General features: G+C 48.0%; 1 protein-coding gene across 5 annotated transcripts in view; it reads right to left on the reverse strand.

Annotated features, from left to right (window-relative positions):
* The window catches only part of Jade1 (jade family PHD finger 1), a 55,790-nt gene that overhangs the window by 14,588 nt on the left and 22,685 nt on the right, over window positions 1-18,517 (reverse strand). For all 5 annotated transcript variants that reach the window (XM_005069676.4, XM_013113091.3, XM_040754456.1 and 2 more), the window contains exons 3-8: window positions 14,522-14,607; window positions 11,776-11,933; window positions 9,854-10,041; window positions 6,745-6,956; window positions 2,661-2,828; window positions 1,295-1,411 (exon numbers count right to left, since the gene is read on the reverse strand). In XM_005069676.4, coding sequence (XP_005069733.1) covers window positions 1,295-1,411; window positions 2,661-2,828; window positions 6,745-6,956; window positions 9,854-10,041; window positions 11,776-11,933; window positions 14,522-14,607 — 929 coding nt within the window. The remainder of the gene's footprint in view (window positions 1-1,294; window positions 1,412-2,660; window positions 2,829-6,744; window positions 6,957-9,853; window positions 10,042-11,775; window positions 11,934-14,521; window positions 14,608-18,517) is intronic.

An 18,517-nucleotide genomic window follows, 5' to 3' on the forward strand; every position in this document is an offset into this window, starting at 1 on the left:
AAAGTGTAAGTGTGTGTGTGTGTGTGCGCGCGTGCATGTGTGTGAGTGCTGCCCACATGTGCAAACACTCAAATCCTTCTTGACCTCTCCTCTAATTCTCTCTACCCAGACCAAACCTCAGTCAGAGGCATTTCTCATTTTCATTTTCAACAAATTCCACTGATGAAGAAAAACAAAAAACAAAAACACCACAACTTTAAGGTCCTGAAACCAAATCCCCTCAGGTGCCCTGTGCTGGCCCTGATACTCATTTTAGTGTTTTCAGATGCCTGAATACCAGTAGAAATAGTAATAATGAAAAGTAAAACCACTTTGAACTTGTTTAAAAACAGGAAAAGAATATAATACCACCCAGCAGTGATTTTGGGTACCTTATTCAAAGAACCATAGATCAGCCAAAATATAACATATTCTGCCAAATGAAGTAATTAATGTGTTTAAAATCAGGACCGCACTTGACAAGTGCATGCCTGTCCCGGTTGCATTCCCTGCATTGAAAGAAGTTGCCAAAAATAGTGTTTCAGCCTCCCAGATTTCAACAGAGAGGGAGACAGAGACAGAAAGACAGAGAAAATATTTGATACATATGCGGGGTCTATCCCAAAGGAAGAGACAGACCTCACCTTTAAGATCTCAGCCATACACAGGACTCCAGGCCTCAAATCATAATTGACTAGTTATCAATGAGTCCCAGAAATCGATTACTCGGTTTCAGGCAATATGAAGACACAGAAAGCACATCGACACCACTTTCTCCTGAATTCTGCCGACCTCATGACTCTGCACTTACCTGTACCTGGACATGCCAATGCAATCAGCATTTTTACATGCAGACTGGCTCTCAGTAGTCCAGACTATTTTCAGACCAGGTAAGACTCCAAAGAGCACCCAGGGCAGCAAGTTGCTCCTGCTCTTTCCCCAACTAGTGCTCCAGGACTGGTTTCTCAGTGTGAAAAGCATGGGTCTGCCTCACACCTCGGCTACTGGCACCCCCAGCTGGCAGGCAGAGGACTTTCTAGGCTGTGGTGTAATATGACTGACTCCAAGTAGGAAAGGAATCGTTAGAGTGCCACAGCCAAGGAGTGTCTAAGACTCAGGTTCGAGCCACGAATGTCTACTTGTGGAAAGAAGCGGCCATAAGCTTAGGGCAGGCAAACTGAACTGCCCCCACAACCAGGTGGATTTCCAGAAAAGCTCTCCTCTCCTAACCAACTAATGATGTTCAAAGCCCACCCCTCCCCGCATCCTGCTCCCTACCACACAGAGCAGGGAAACACTCTGACTGAGCTGTTACCTGTATGGAAGCCCCAAACTTCTCATTGCAGAGGCTGCACACGAGTGCCCACCGACTGCTGGGGATGTGTGACACCTTCGTGATGGGCTCCATCTTCTCAGGGCTGCCAATGCTTACCTAGAGATCCAAAACAGCAAGATGGGTGTGACAGAGTTCATTAGAACCCTAGCACAGGCCGGGTGGTGGTGGCGCATGCCCTTAATCCCAGCTCCGGAGGCAGAGGCAGGGGGATCTCTTGAGTTCCAGACCAGCCTGGTCTACAAGAGCTAGTTCCAGGACAGCCTCCAAAGCCAGAGAAACCCTGTCTCAGAAAAGGAAGGAAGGAGGAAGGAAGGAGGGAGGGAGGGAAAAAGGAAGGAAGGAAGGAAGGAAGGAAGGAAGGAAGGAAGGAAGGAAGGAAGGAAGGGAAGGAGTGAGGGAGGAAGGGAGGAAGGACAACAAATAAAAAAAATAAAATAAAATAAAAAAAAGAATCCTAACACAGACCCCAGGGCCCAGCTCTGGACTAGCAGCAGGAGAGCCTTGAGCTCAACCTCATATGACACCAGCATGCCAGTAAGTAAAAACTCATCTAGAAGTTTATACTTCTTTCTAGTATCTGATGGCAAATACACCTGTCTTAATTAAAACACTGTACCAAATCTCTAGATCGACAAGCATTTGTCAAGACTAAAAATACCCATTGTAAATATATTTAAATCATGAAGTGAGCAAACAGATAAACTATATTTAATCGTATCCCATCAGAACATGTAACTATATTACAAGTAAAAATCTACCAAGACACATATGGTATTGTTCAGCCTGGATCACTGAACTGCAAACTGGTTAATATCGAACCAGTGAAACCTTGATGTAAATCATACCCACAGTTTTCCTCTAAAGGGGAAAAAAAACCACACCAAATCACATACTAAAAATACTAGGATTTGAATCACAAATGATATACTCATCACAAGCCATGCAAATTAAATTAGTTAAGGTCTGGGACTGGAAATAAATTAGACCAGACCTGAAATTAACAAGGCTGAGGCTGAGTAAGAATTTAAATAAACTCACAGACGTGTGGCCCAGAGCACCGTGGTGCTGCACATGCCACACACAGACTGGCAGGGACCGTAGCATGGCCACCCTCAGGACATAAAAGTACTGGTGGGGTGATGTGTGGACATGACCCAGCTGTAGCCCAAGCCACTGCCGCCTGTAGGGACCCTCCTACAGACCCGCATAGGCAGTGATGGCAGAGCTCAGCAGCAGTGTGGACCCTCAGCTCCAGTGCCGCCTATAAATCACTCCCACCCACCTGCCCATTCCACCTGAAAACCAGGCCCGTCTCCACTAAGACGCTCTCAGGACCCAGGCTTACCTCAGGGATCCACAGGGCACAGCTGACGTGCACCCACTTGGTTCCGCTGCGAGTGGGCTTCATAGCGCCACCTTTCTTGGGACATAGCAAACATTTTGGCTGAACCCCCAGGGCACATGTCCGGCATAGCCAACTGCCCTCTGGCACCTTGAGGATTCCATAGCAAGCCTGAAAGGGCACAACACATCACCAGAGAAGGGAAAGAGAAAAGAATTACATTTCCTATTTGATTCTTGTCTGCTGTTTACTTACTGTTTGTGTGTTTGTGTCTTTTGCCTGTATATATGCCTGTGCACATTTCTGCAGTGCCTGCAGAGGCCAGAAGAAGGGACTGGATCCCCTGGAACTGGAGTTACAGCCGGTTGCAAGCTGTCAAAGTGGGTTCTAGGAATCAAGCCTTTGTTCTCTGGAAGAGCAGTCAGTGCTCCTACAGCTGAGGCTCCTCCCCAGACCCTATTAATTAACTTAAAAACCACCTAGAAAGATTCCACAGAACCACCACCAAAGTAGACGTGCACATATCCACCTAACTGCCCCCAACCCCTGAGAAACATGCCAGCCCTCCTCCTCTTCCGAGCACCATGTGCCTGAATTTCAAAGACAAACCGCTTGCTTACTGAGCACCAGCAGACTAAAGTAACCGGTGCTGCAGTGTTACAGAAGAGCTATCCACGGGAAGTTCCCAGTCACTGAGCAGCATGCTCCAACCTGGCTGAAGACTGAGAGGGTACACCAGACCTCTCTCTCTGCCATTCATGATGGGCAACGGGGGACAAGACTCTCACGGGACTGCTAAGGTGACAGGGGTTGAGAAACTACCTGAGGAGCTCTGCTGCCCAAGCTGGACCACTCCACCAACTGGAGTCCAGTACTGCCCACATGAACGAACAATCCCAGGAAAACAAGACACTTCAAAATGAGAATTTGACTTCTTTAGCTGATGTTTAAAACAAAGTCTGTTTTACACAAGTTGGCAAAATTACACAAGACAGCACAAACTGCAAAAATCAAGGCTTTTACAACTAAAGTCATTATGCTGGTTTGAAGAAAGAAAAAGCAAATGTTTCAATGAGCAGAGTGGAGAAACAAAACCGCAAAGGCATTAGGAGTGCACGCAGAGAGCCCTTTAAATCCCAAACTGTTCACAACTTTATCCTTAGATGAACTGGAAGTCAGGAAGTCAAGTCTCAGGAACACAGCTCTGTTTCTCCCGGCAGAAAAAGCACAACCGCCATGAAAATCTGAAAGCCCAGGACACGAGAGAGGAAACCACGGGAGAGGAAACCACGGGGAAGAGCTGAGCACGGCAAAGGACACTAACACTGGGGCCCTGAGCGCTGCCGAGGCCATGAATAAGCCGCTGTCAACAGTCTACTGGAAAAAAGAGATTCTGGTAGCAGATCTAAAGAGTACTATGAAGGCCTCAAACACGAAGGTTCGGCATCAGGCACTCTAGAGATGCCTTTGAAGAGAGAATTTCCTTTACTGGAAGGGCGTATCTACACTAATTAAGTATGCCTTAGAGACAAATCATGAAGGGTTCCACCAAAAGAAAAATGAAGTGAACATTAAGTATGTCAAGAGCAGAAGAAACTGAAACCCGAGTACCAGGGCCAACTCTGCCACCTACAAGCTAAGGCGCTGGCAGGCAGCCTGACATCAACTTCCACTTCTAAAGCACAGAGCCCAGCCAGATTTCAAGCAGAAATCTTGTAACAGAGCAAATGTCAGAAGGACACAGGGTCCTCAGGTAAGTGGGAAGCGCCAGCAACAATGGTGGTCACGCGGCTTCCCATCCTAACACACCACCACCACAGAGACTACAGTGGCCGCCACCAAGGACACTCTTTGACCATTTGAAAGTCCAGAGATACAAAATAGACTACAGCAAAACACTATGGTCAAGACTCCTGTGAAAGCGGGCTGAAACAAGGCCACAGCTGATGTAGTTTTCAGTTCTGTCAAGCCCTAGAGGTAAATTACAGACAAAAGGGTAATCAAGACCTCCAGGGTATGGACGTGAGCATGGGCGATCTCAGCACTCCTGAGGACTGTCTCAGTAGGAAGCTACACTGGTCTACACACTGAACTTCCGACCTGCCATGATGACCTCAAATTACAATAACAAAACACAAAGTTCAGAGGTCACCCAAGCAACTAGTCCACTTTTTTTAAAGTTTGCTTTAAACTTCAGTGTCACTCATTAATAGTAAATAGCCTCGGTCTTTGTCAACATAGAAATTAGAAAACCTAAGGAGCAAGATTGTTTCAGTATGTCTTAATACTTATGTCAAATAAATAAGTCCCACGTTTTTCCATTATTTTTTGTTGTGTGTATGGGTGTTTTCCTTGCACATGTGTCTGTGCACCATGTGTCTGCAGCGTCTCCAGGTTAGAGACACAGACGGGGCTGGGGTCACCGACAGTTGTGAGCTGTCGCAGAGTGTGCTGTGGAAGAGCAGATCTGTCACTCCAGCTCCAAGGCTTGGAGTTTTATAATTTCTTGTCGGAAACATGCTAATCAACCGTGGTATATGCAGTCTGTTTCCTGCTCTGCTGCACACTGCCCTCTAGTTTATTATTGAGAGAGGCATCGCAAAAACACAGAGTTATCTTACCAGGGTAAATTGTACAACAAATCCAGACCTTCAGGGGTAGGGGATTTAGAAATATGGTCCCTAACCGGGCGGTAGTGGTGCACGTATTTAATCCCAGCACTCGGAGGCAGAGGCAGGCGGATCTCTGTGAGTTCGAGGCTGGGCTGGACCGATAGCCTCCAAAACAATACAGAGAAACCCTGTCTCGTAAAAACCAAAAAAAAAAAAAAAAAAAAAAAAAAAATTTTCAGTGTCACTGATGGACACCTCTCTGAATCCCAGTGCACTTGTCCCCACACAAACCCACGACACTTCATTGCTGTATTAAAAAGTGAAATAATCTGAGGCAGCTCAGTGGTTAAAAACATTTGCTGCTCCTGCAAAGAACCCAAGTTTGGCTCAGAGCAGCTCACAACCTGTAATCCCAGCCCCAGGGATTGTCTTTGACATCCTCTCGGGGCTCCCTTGGACATTCACTCATACAGACATACACACAAAAAAATAAATAATAATAAAAAATCTCAAGTTAAATGAGTGGTCGGAGGCCCTGCATCTGTGATTAAGTTTTGTAAATTGCCCAGTGCCCCCCCTTCACCGCAGGAAAGGACAGTGACAAACAACCACCATATTCTACTTCCATCTTGAAATAACACTCAAGAAAAGGGCTTCTTGGAGTTAAAGATGTCTCAGCAGTTAACAGCTCTGGCTGCTCACGCAGAGGACCCAGGTTCAGTTCCCAGCACCACAAGGTGTCTCCAGTCCCAGGAGATCTGATGCACTCTTCTGACCTCTGTGGGCACCAGGCACAGCTATACACAGACATACATGCAGGCGAAACATCCACACACATAAAATTAAAGTCTAAAATGAAAAATAAAAGGGGTGCCTGACCTTCCTCCAATAGCTAAATTTATATGAGAACACATATTAATGCTATTGGATTATCCTATATCCCCCAAAAGATAGGCTCAAGTCTACACCACTACCTGAAAAGTGACCTTTAGGAATAGTCACTGGACACGCTACTTGGAATGAGACCACACTGTTGTGGGCAGGCCCCTAATCCAACAGGACTAGGGACTGTATAAGAAGATAACCCTGTAAAGATAGACACTCAGGGAAAACAGCATGAGCACTAAAGGTAACTGCCAGCCAAGAACATCAAGGGCTGACAAGTAAGGCAAGAAGAGACAAGAAAGAACTACATGTTCCTGAGATAGTTCCCACTGTTTTTAGTCACCCCACTTGCGGTACTTAGGAAACTAATGGAGAGTTTAACCCCCTTTTCAAGGATTCGTTTTTCAGTGTTCACACTTGGATTCTAGTGCCTTCAGGTTGTAAAGGCAGAGATTGGGGTTAGCAATAGGACAACTGTGAGGATGGGGCCCCATTTGGAAGCATCCTGGGCTCCAGAAAGCACAGGCTAGCAGACAGGCTCACCCCAGGACCCCAGGAAACTTCTCTCTGGGCTTTGCTGGCCCACTTACCTGATGCACACAGATGTTACACTTGTCACAGAATACCATCTCGTTGCCATCCTCACCATCAGGAGACTGGCAGACATCACAGACAACATCTTCATCGTATTCAATCCCCAAGCCCTCTTCTGTCTCTATGGCATGATTCATATTATCATAGCATCGTTGTTCAAATTCCTCCAAGACCCTTTCCATGGTATACTCATCTAGCTCAGGCATCCCTAGAGGAAAACACACAGACACTTGACTAAGTGCACATTAATAATTACTATAATGAAACAACATTGGTGTGTTTAAACGCCTAAATAAAACATAAATAAAGAAAATCTGAGTGCCAGAGAAACCTCCATCAAGTGACTCAGACCAAACCACAGATGAGCACCTCCATTCCAGAGTGTTCCATATGGAAGATGCAATAAAGAAGCAAGCCCTCCCGACCATCTCAGAGGCAGGCTAGGATATAAATATGCACACTGTTAGATGCACCACTGTTGCTATGGCACTAATTTAACTTAGAAAGTTAGGACCACATACTATAGTGTTTGGATTTTGTTGTTTCAGGTTTGGGGTTTTATTTTGTTTCTTGTTTTTTGTTTTTTGTTTTTTTTTTTGTAATTTTCTTTCTTGCTGCTTAAAACAGCTCCCTGAAGCAAATTTCACAGCAAACATCCAAATGTCTTTAACTGGCTTTATCCTTCTCCACTCTGAATTCACCAAGTTGACAGGCATAATCAGATCCACGAAAGGCAAACACGAGGAAATGTCTGGAGCAAAGAAGTCAGTTCACTATGAGTCAAATACAACACACTTCTATAAGAACCATCAAAAATAACTTGAGGGCGCTCAGTGGTCAAGCAGTTACTGCTACGGCAAAGAGCCTGGGCTAGATTCCCAGCACCTCTGTCAGGCGCCTCACAACTGCCTGTCTGCAATTCCAGATCCCAGAGATCTGAAACCCTCTTCTGACCTACCCTGGCACCTGCACACACCCACACAGACACATACATAATTAAAATAAAGCCTTGCAAAAAGAAAAACAAAATAATAACAACAAAAACAAAAAACAGAAAGTGGCTATTGTGGCCTTAGTGGCGGGAAAAGGGCTATTTTCTTCTATTTGCAGATGTTCTCCAAATTGCCTATAATGAAAATATTTGTAAAGAAAGGAGTTCTCTAAAGAAATTCTCAGGAGTCAGGTATGGAGCTCTCACTTTGTAATACAAGAACTCAACAATAACGAGTCTCGGGCCAGCGTGAGCTATATGATGAGACGTGGAAGGGGGAGGGGACAAACTTAAAGATGGGGAAATAGCACTTGAGCCTACAACCTATATGCATTATTATAAAAATGAAAACCATCACATTTTCAAGTTTTTAAAGACTGGAGATGGGCTAAAAGCAGCTGTTCTTTCAGAGAACCTGAGTTCAGTGGCTAGCATCAATGTAGGGCAGTTCACAACCACGTGGGATTCCCACTCCAGGGGTCCAATCACCTTTTCTGAACCCCTAAGAAGCACCCACATGCACCCATGCCAAGTGCACGCGCACAGGCATAAACACATAAACACACACACACACACACACACACACACACACACACAGATACATCTCTTCTTTAAGGGAGAAAATACTGAAAATGTACAGTGGTAAGCACTGCACACACTCGGGAAGCAACTAATTAAAATTATGAAATGTTTTCACAGGGCGTTTTTCACCCAGGGCCTAACTTGGCTTTACCTTCTAATGTACCTTTACCATAGAAAGGTCAGTAGCAGCTGGAACAGACATCTTTAAACTGGTGTTCAATCTGTATCAAAGGACATGATTTATTCTGCCAAGTTAGTTTATCTTACCTAATGCCCTAGCCAAGTGAGTTCTTACAATTTAAACCACGGCAAAGCCAGACTTTCGGCTGACTCTTTGGATAGGACCCTGGACTGGACAGACACCTACAGATGGTCAAAAGCTTCACACTGTCTTTAGCAGTTTTAGACAGGCAGTGTAAAGCATTTGGCCAACTCAAAAGAAAAACACAACTGCATCTTCTACACTGGCATACTATAGCACTCAGATACATCAACCACACATAATACACCACTCAGATACATACATATATATATAATCACATATATATATCACATATAATATACCACCCCCAGAGCCTTCTAAACAGATTCTAAAGCCACCCAAGGCTTGCTACTGTTCTGATCACTAATACTTAAAGCAGGGAACAAGAGCAGGAACGTCTACTGAGTCGACACACCTACGTAACTAACCAGTAGGACATACCAACATTCCCAGCTCAATCCCAGTCAGTCCCATCCAACTGGGTGGGACTCAAGAGCAGGACAAGCTGCTGTCAGAGTCCAGGCTGAGGACTGGGCACACAACCTTCAAACAGCCCTGGCTTGCCCTTCCAGCCTTGGCAGCCAAACACACGTGACTTTCCTATGCGCTGGAGAACAGATAGCCCATGCCATCACTTCCCACCCTGCTTCCGCAACACTAACGTAGTCTTTCACAGAGTCCAGTGCGTCAAGGCAAGCATTCAGAACAACCGTGGGAAAGGAAGGCTGGAATGTGAGGAGACCTATGTCCCACCCCATCCTCGACACCAGGAAACACAGGTAAGAGGTCTGAAGGTCCAACCAGGAGAGACCACCAAAGTCCACACTGTCAGCCAGGGCCACACCTCACTCAAAGAAAGTCAGAAGAGTGTAAACAGGGAAACTCAAGAGGGTTTGGAGCGGGCTTTAAGGCTCACTCGGAGAATCAGCAGGCTGTAGGTGGGGGGTGGGAAGTGGCATTGTATCACAACGGGAACGTGGGGGCAGGGCGCTGAAGCAGACCTCCTACTCATCTCCCTGGTTCCTGTATAGTAACTCAGGGTGGGAGCAGAGCGGGACGGGAATCCAGTCACCGCAGCCATGGAGCCATCCCTCATCAGCCCACCACTGCTCTAGGAGCCCCAAGTGGACTCTGTGTCGCATCACATGTGCTGGAACCAAATAAAGCGGTCTCCCAACAGCTGGGATTCTGAGATGACAAAAGCAGCTTCAACCTCTCACAGGACTCCATGAATCACTACGGACAGAACTAAGTAATAACACAGTCTCACCCATCTCCTTAAATTCTTCATTGGTTAGTTCTAGCCATGCAGCATCCATATCATTGAGGTCATAGCGACACACGCTGTCCGCCAGTGTCCGGATATCAACGTAGCCCAACTCTGGAGACTCAGAGCCAGAAGATGCTATGTACTTCTTGGGCCTGATGAACATGAGAGACTTCTCTTCAGACACAACCCTGGTAACAAGAAAACAAATACCCAGATTACCCTTTCTGCCATGTACAAGAAAGTTTCAAAGCCCAGACACAACTTCTTCCTCCGATCCCCAAGCCCAGACCACTCCTGTGGTCATAAAGATTATAGGCTTAAAACCCAAATATCGCAACACCCCCAGCTAGAAATCTCTAAAGGCCCTAATGCCAAAGCAGAAGTAGATGCTGCAGTCTTCAAAAGCTGTTCTTCCTAGCACAACCCTACCCTACCACCACCCCACGTTTTTTTCCATACTTGATTTCTAATTCCCTTCCCATTAATCAGGCGTGCTCATTCCACCTGGAAGTTGTTAGAATCCGACAGACCTTGCTAAGCAGAGTTCTCAGAACAGAAATGACAAGAACAGCGACAGTCTAGGTGTACACAGCGCATGCTGCCGACCACAGGAGACAGCTCTGAACCCTCACCTTCCAATAAGACTGAGCAAAACCCCAGAACAATTCTTCTACTATCATTCTCTCACAGTCTGTGAACACCTGGAGAAGGGCTTGCCAACTTCACCCTTGCCAAACTAAGGAACAGCGCAAAAAAAACGAACAAGGCAGCTCCAGGCAGGAGCTGAGGGCTCTGCCCATTGCAGGCGCTGAGGTCACGGGGTTTCCCACCATGCGCACTCACACCAACAGGGTGCCCAGAGTTCACAGGTTTTATCACCCTGAAACTGACAGGATGAACCTATCTGTGTGACAGAGATGGGCAAACTGAAGGGATTCATTTCTCCTACTTGAGCAAGAGCAGGTGTCGAATGCAAAGCTCCGATCTATTGGGCATTTCCATGCTGACTCAGCACTACCCAGAACCATCCAGCACAGGCTTCCAAGACTCAGAGCCTCCTGGTGCTGGTCAAAGGGGACTATATGCACCCAGCACTCCATGAGCCCTGCTTCACAGGCCAAGACCCTCATCCAAAGGTGACTCCTGGTGGTTGCCTATGCCTGCCTAGCCACAGTGGACTACAAGATAATTTGAACATCCATCAACATTCCATACTCTTCAGAGATCCCAAAATGATGACAATCAAATCAATCAAGTATGTAGGGAAACATGGACTAAGGAGCAAGAGGTGAATTTGGCCCATACTTGTCCCCAGTAAAAGACTATTCCCCACAGCAAGGAGCCAGCGGGTACTACGGCAGCAGAGCCAGATGCCAGCAGAGCTACTGGGCACTCACTCCATCCTGTCAGAGGACACACCACACCAAAAGGTTAACTGGAAAAAAGGCACCAACACGCCTCAGCCCATCTCAGAAGACGTCACGGAGACACGCTGTGAGGTGAGTGTCAGGAGGTCAAGAGAAAACACCAGCATCCAGAAAGAGTCTGTCCATGGCAGAACTAGTCAAGCAAATCTGTTATCTAACTCACTGCCATCCCTGTCATCTCCTGAAACACAATCAGCAGGCCTGGGAAGCGCCGAGGCCACCACTGCCCACAAAGCCACTCTTGAATCCTATGGAATGCATAGAGAGAAACGCAGCCAGTCGCTGGGACCTTCTATTCTCCAGGGAGAGAGCACTGCCTCTCGTGAGGCTCAGAAGCCCGCTGCCCTCTGGCTCACCCCCCCCAGGGCTTGAACCACCACACTTCCACCTCTCCTCAGGCCTCACGGCATGGCAGTGCTCACTCAAGAACTCCCCCCTCAGGAGGAACAAGCAGTGGAGGAGAGAGAGATGTGTGCCTCCTCAGGGTGTCTCTACCTGGCCACGGGCTGCGGGATGGTCCCCGGGCTCACGGGCACCTGGACCCCTTTCTCCCATTCCTGTCTCCAGGGATCCGCCAGCACGTAGTACTCGTCGGGGTTCAGCTGGTAGGAGTCATGCAACTTCATGGCAGTGATCAGGTCAGTCCTAAACACCTGGAGGAAGAAAGGAACACTGACAGTTGATGTCCGCACTCATTTCTGAGCACTGGCAGCAGCGAAGTACCATAGAGCCGCCCATAACAAGGTCACTGTATCAACACAGAGTAAGTCGGCCCTGTTACAGAAACCCTTCACCTGACTCTCCTTTCCCTCACCCAGGCCTGGGTGGCTCCAGCTCCCTCAGTCAGCACAAGCAGAGGCAGCAGCGCCTATATCGACACAACTGTTCCCCTCTCTAAGACCTCTCAATTCACCAAGGGCTGCTGAACACAAGCCTTGGAAATCCTTCAGGGAATGAAGACAAGTCACTCGGGTGTGCTCTTTGGTGCCCATGTTTAAAAACAAAACTTCATTAGCCAAATAACCTCAAGGCAAAAACCTAGAACCACCTGGTAGAGGTCACTAACTTGCCAGCCAGCCCACCTCCTGAGGGGCTAACATTTAGGGCAGGTAGCTGGTGAGAGCCGAGTTCACATTTGCTAACACCAGGCAGAAATGCAAGCCTGCAAACATTTAGGAGTCCAACAACAGGGCACTATGGAACCAAGTCAGAGGATGTCGTAACTTCTACCCAGGAAGCGGTGTGTGTGGAGAAACAGAACCCTGTCTTCACTGCAATCAACACTCAACGCTCCTGTCCATCTACCAAGAAAGAAAGCACCCAACTCATCATGAAGAAGCAACAAAGAAAAGGACACTGCAGGAATGACACCCCAGCCTTGCTCCCTGCCCTGGGGACTCCTGGGCACTTGGCATTCACATCAGCTGTGCTGACCGACAGTACAGCACACCCTGTCTGGCAGCCAGGGCTCCGTAGCTGCTTCCCTCTCCGGCCTTCTCCTCAGGCCGCTCATCTGAGGGTGGACAAGGAAACTCTGGCCTCGGCATCAGCAGGCCCCACCACACACCAGGCACAGAATGAGCTGTCCTCCGTGTACACAGCCTCACTCCCTCACTCAGGACAGGAAGCTTCCTGGTGCTGCTAAGCGTGGATCACACGGCATGCCTGCTGGCTTTGCAGGCTGGCAATTGATTTCTCTGATAAACCCTGTCTTATGAAAGAATGAGGTAGTGTCTAAAGAAAAAGGCCACTCCTCTGGCTGTCATTTTCAATCCTGGACTTCCCCAGGATTCCACTCCTAACTTCTGCAGGCCCATCAACCAACAGCCTGGCTATGCACCTTCTGCAAAGACCACGTAGAACATAAGGTCCCCTGGGGCACAAAGCCCCGGATCTGGAGATAAGCCCAGTACCGCCCCACCCCAAAAGGCCTTCAAGGTCAGAGCCATGAGTCCATACCCTCACAAGGCAAATGGTAAAACAGAGTCCAGCTAAGCTGTACAAAGCAAATCTGCCAGAAAGGCGATCAGCCTGGGGAAGGAGACGAGAAAAGGCAGCCCCATTCCTAGAGACCTTGGAGAGGCCCTGGCCCAAAGTTCAGGTGGTGGAGTCGACCAAGGGCAGGTGGGCTGGTAACCCGGGTGCTTTACCCAGGAAACAGCTTGCTCTCCCAGGACAGAGTGCATGCCGGCTGCCCAGAGGTCTCCATCACACTGCTAGGCCCAAGCAACAGCAGTGTAGACATCAAAAAGGTTCAGTGCACTTACAGAGACAACTCGGGATCTAAGAAGAGAAGGAAGTACCGCAGCAGAGGGGTTCCAAGGTCATACACGGGAGTGAAGGTCAAGATGGACACAAGGCCCGCAGCATTTTCCACACCCAACCACGGAAGTGGTTCCTGGTAGGCAGTGTTACTCCATCACCAACAAACTCCTCTGCCCCTGGACAAATCATTCTCCAGTATCCTAGGACAGCCTGGGAAGAGCCTCGGAGAAACACCTGTCACTGTGTGGCCACTACACCATAAGCCAGATGAGGTCATCCCACAAAAAGCGAGATGCCAAGAGAAGTTTCCCACAGCTTTCCCTGAGAAAGATGACAGGCTCGCACACCTGGCTTTGAATCCTCAGATTCTAGAGGGGGTTGTAGAGAAAACAGATCTCGGGGCAATGGGGGCCCCAACCAACCAAGGCCAACAGGGAGATGCCTCTAAAAACAACTTCAGCAGGGAAAATGAACGAGAAAATGTAGGGCACCCGGGAAACATAAAATGTGAAACAAATTGGGAAGGAGGGGGAAGCCTTAAGCATAATCCCCAAAACAAAACTTCCAAAATTACACTGGGTTGTTGCCAAATAAGCCACAAACTCATGGCTAAAACTAACTTGAGGCTGGCAATGACTTGGCAGCAGCTCAACCACCTCATCTCCTGGCCAGAGGAAAAGCTGTTGGGAGCCAGCGAAGACAGAACAGGAAAGGGAAAAAGAACAGAATCAATAATAATAGCTAACATTCACAGCACACCATATCCATGTACGAGCCTATGTGTGCTAGCCCACTTACTCCACCGGAGACTCCAATGAAGATGCTTCTCGCCATCTTCCCGGGGTGCGATGTGGTGCATAGAGGTTAAAGAACTTGCCCAGACCTGCACAGCATGAGGCAGGCATGTGGGCAGCAGGTTGGCACGCACACATATGTAGAGCACACATGACCAAGGCAAGCAAGCACTCAGAAGTACCTCAGAAGGCTTTCGATCTTCATGTCTAGAGCAGGCACTCCTCCCGTGCTGGGATCGGGAATGCTGGGACCACGTCGTTGACAAGCCTAAGGAAACAAATATCCAAACAGGAACCATTAAAACACACACACACAGGGTCAGGGTTTCAGTGGTGACGTTCTAGTTTAGTTGCAAGAGCATGAGGACCTGAGTGCAGACCCCCATCGTCCCAGGAAGAAGCTGGCATGGCTGTGGGTGCGAGCAAGGCCAGCCAGCCAGTAAGTGTAACTCTGAGCTTCAGGGTTGGTGAAAGACCTTGCCCCAAAAGTAAGGTGGAAAACAGAGGCAGCCTTCCATCATCAACCTCTGGCCTCCACGTCTGTCCACACAGGCGAGCATATCCTCACATGTATGCACACACACAGCACACGGACAAGAAAAAACTGTGCAGGTCACGTGAGTGTCAGGGGTTCTACTCCAATAATACGCCTCCAGTGACAGCCTGCAATGCGCCCCCGGCCCTCGTACAGTTCCTTCTTTCCTGTCGTTTTCCAAACAGGCCTGTGTGCAGGGTGCTCTGTTTCATGAACAGGAGAGAGAGAGCACCACAGCATACTCCAGGAGTGGAGGCTGCACCGCACTGGTACAACCAATTAGAAAACATTCCCTAATTCTTCATTAAAGTGTCTATGCCAGGTCACTGGGCTCAACCTAAGGCCATGCCCAAAACACTAAAAAAAAAAAAAAAAAAAAGTCTGCCTCCACAAAGCACAGAAATTTAGCATTCCCTAAAAAGCAGAAAACCTCCACACAGCTTTAACGTCACCTCTCTCCCCAGGTGCTCCAACCCCCTCCGAAGGTTTCTCACCAGGAAACCCAGGTATCCTAAGTGCCACCAAGACTGAGCACTCCCAGGGCCTGAAACGTCTGGGCAGCACCGAGAGCTCCTCCTGCCTTGAAACACCCCTTCTGCCACACGGCCTTTCTTCCTGGGGTCCTTATTCTCTGGGTTTCTCCACTTCCAAGCAGCTCCTCCATAGCTGAGTCTCTAACCAGAACCCAAGCCAGCCTGTGACATCCTTAGCTTAGTCTAAGAACGACTAAGTTCCCTCTGGACTCAATGCAGACCCAGTGTCACCCTGGTGATAGACATCAACTTCTCAGTCATTCTAAGATCGGCTAACTCTGCAACATAAAAACCAAGCTCCAGGCTTTGAGCCATTTCGACCTCCTGAGATGAGTCCACCACCTTTGCTCCTTGAGGTCAGAAACCCACAAGTCATCTAGACTCCTTCTTCCCGCTCAGAACACAGCCAGTCAGTGGCCAAGTCACAAGCTAGCCTTGCAATGCCTCAGAACACTAGCTCCTCCTGCCACCCCCACCACTGGCCCTGGCTCCTACTTGTCTGTCAGGTGGACAACCACAATGGCCTCTTCCCCATGTGTCACACTGCAGTCAGAGCAGAAATAGGTGTCCCAACCACCTTCACTTTTTGCCTAACCTGCTGATAACTCATTTCAGCCTCCTGTCTGTAACTACAGCATCCGGGCACTGAATATCTATCTACCTTATCATTTCTCAGAAACTGACAAAACCTAACAATGTTAAAAGAGCAAAATTCCAAGAAGGCCACCATTTTACCAGGGAAACCACCTGTCACTCAAACCCTTACTGCCACAGAATCTATAGACAGATGCGGCCAGACTTAGGACAGATCCTGCACATATGCCTCACCCAGGTCTCAGTGACCACTCATGGGACTGCGGGCTCTGACAGGGAAGTCCCTGAGCCACCCTTTACTAAATCAGCTAGCTGCTGTAACATCTGTGGAATGAGACTTACAGGTGACTCACGACATTCCTGTGACTACTTCAGAAGATTCTGAAGGAAGTGAGGCTGGTGTGTAGCCTAGTGTACAGTGCTCGCCTCGCATTCTCCAGGCCCTAAGTTCCAGTCCCAACTTCACAGCAATAATGGTACTTAGATTCAAAATGAATGGACGGACGGACGGACGGACGGACACAGGGACACGGACACACGGACACACGGACACACGGACACACGGACACACGGACACACACACACACACACACACACACACACACACGGGGTGGGGGGAATAGAGTGAGCAGTGGGAATGAGACACACCTGCAGAAATTCCAAGGCTCGTCATCACAGAGAAAGAAGTGGCTGGGTGGTTCCTGAAGTCCACAGAGGACTCTGAGGACCAAGGCCCTCCTTTAGCATAGGGATCACACACCTTCCCATTCACAACTCTAAGTATATATAGGTATATAAAATAGGTACAAAACAAAATCAAACATTTGCCAACTACAAACCAAAGAAATTCAGCTTAAAAACATCCATTAGCAAACACGTTTTTCTATATTTACTGACAAAAGCAAATGTGCATTGTAATAAATGTAATAAAGGTGCTACTTTTTATGTAAGGAACTAAGTTTTGGTTGAATACTTGCTACGTCACAACACGGAGAATCTACATTTTTCAGTTTGGTCACTATTTGCCCCTTTACTTTTTTGCACACTTAGAAACCTTTTACTGTTGCCAAGTGTTTCGTGGCTCGGTCACTTGTGGGGCTACCCTCACTGTGTAAGGGCTGGAGAGGTGCCCGGGTGTTATCTTAATAGCACTTGCTGTTCTTGCAGGATCCGGCTTCAATCCGCAGCACCCACATGATGGGTCACAGTCAACTGAAACTCCAGTTCCAGGGGCTTTGACGCCCTCTTCTGGCAGGCATACATACAGTACACAGACAAAACAGCCATACAAATAAAACAAACACTTGAAAAAAGAAAGCCACACTCCAGGTCCACAGGCTGTAAAGGAGGGGAGCACAGGCAGACATGCGATTCCGAGAGGTCCCAGACTGGGCAGAAAGTGATGATCCCTTCTGCTGTTCTTGGTGGTGCTGGGGACAGAGCCCAAGCCTTGCATGCGCTGGGGAAGTGCTTGAGCCCAGCCTAAACCCTGTCCTTTAAATTGCTCTGGAAATAGTTATACATAGGGAATCAAACAAGCAAAAGGCTTTATAGAAGACTCATCCCTTTGCTGGGCTTTACACATGACCATTAGACAGGCAGTGGAGGGTCCTCAGACTTCCAGAGTTGAAGCAGAAACTCCATTTGTCCACTCTCGGCTTTCACACTCCTTTCTGTGTCTTGTTGGGATGTCAGGACGCCTGCCAAGCAATCTGAGCTTCCAGTGAAGTCTGGAATTGTGTGGGCTCAGACTGCAAAACCAGGAAACTGCAAATCTTGAAAATCTGTTTGTACTACATTTGCTTTTAAAACAGACATCCAAGCCGGGCAGTGGAGGTGTACACCCTGAATCCCAGCACTCGAGAGGCAGAGGCAGGCAGATCTCTGTGAGTTCAAGGCTCAGCCTGGCCTACAGTGTGAGTCCAGGACAGCCAAGGCTACAAAAAGAAACTGTCTCAAAAACAAAGACACCCAAGGCTGCTACAAGCCGGTTACTCCATATTAACCAGTTGCCAGTTGGACCCTCTTACTTTACCTGGTGTCAATCAATATCATACAAGAATGAGCACAAGAAACACACTGCCCTTTAAAATTTATTTGCAGAAGACTGGAAAAGAACTTAAATTCAAATTACCACTGACATAATATTTTCAATAGCTCACTTACTACAACTAAAAACCAGTGGTTCTCTGCCCTCATCAAGGAAAGTTTTCTATGCAAGACAGAGACCACAAGCAACCAAAATGCAGAGTCAGGGAGCGCAGTGACAACTGATAAATGTGCCACACAATCCCAGCACCTAAGGCTCCAGGACACTATAGAAGAGAGGGCACGGAGACTGTGAGAGCCAGAGGACCAGGGAGTTTGCTCTGAGATTACCTCCTATGTCAGTCTAAACACGCGCTGAGCAAGAGCAGCAAGAGACATGGGGAAACGACCATGAAGCCTCAACCCTGGACAAAGATTGGCAGGTAACGAAGGAATTCATAGAGCAATAGAAACAGTCTTCCCCAGTG

This window comes from Mesocricetus auratus, unplaced genomic scaffold (assembly GCF_017639785.1).
Source record: "Mesocricetus auratus isolate SY011 unplaced genomic scaffold, BCM_Maur_2.0 Super-Scaffold_100011, whole genome shotgun sequence".
Lineage (NCBI taxonomy): Eukaryota > Metazoa > Chordata > Mammalia > Rodentia > Cricetidae > Mesocricetus > Mesocricetus auratus.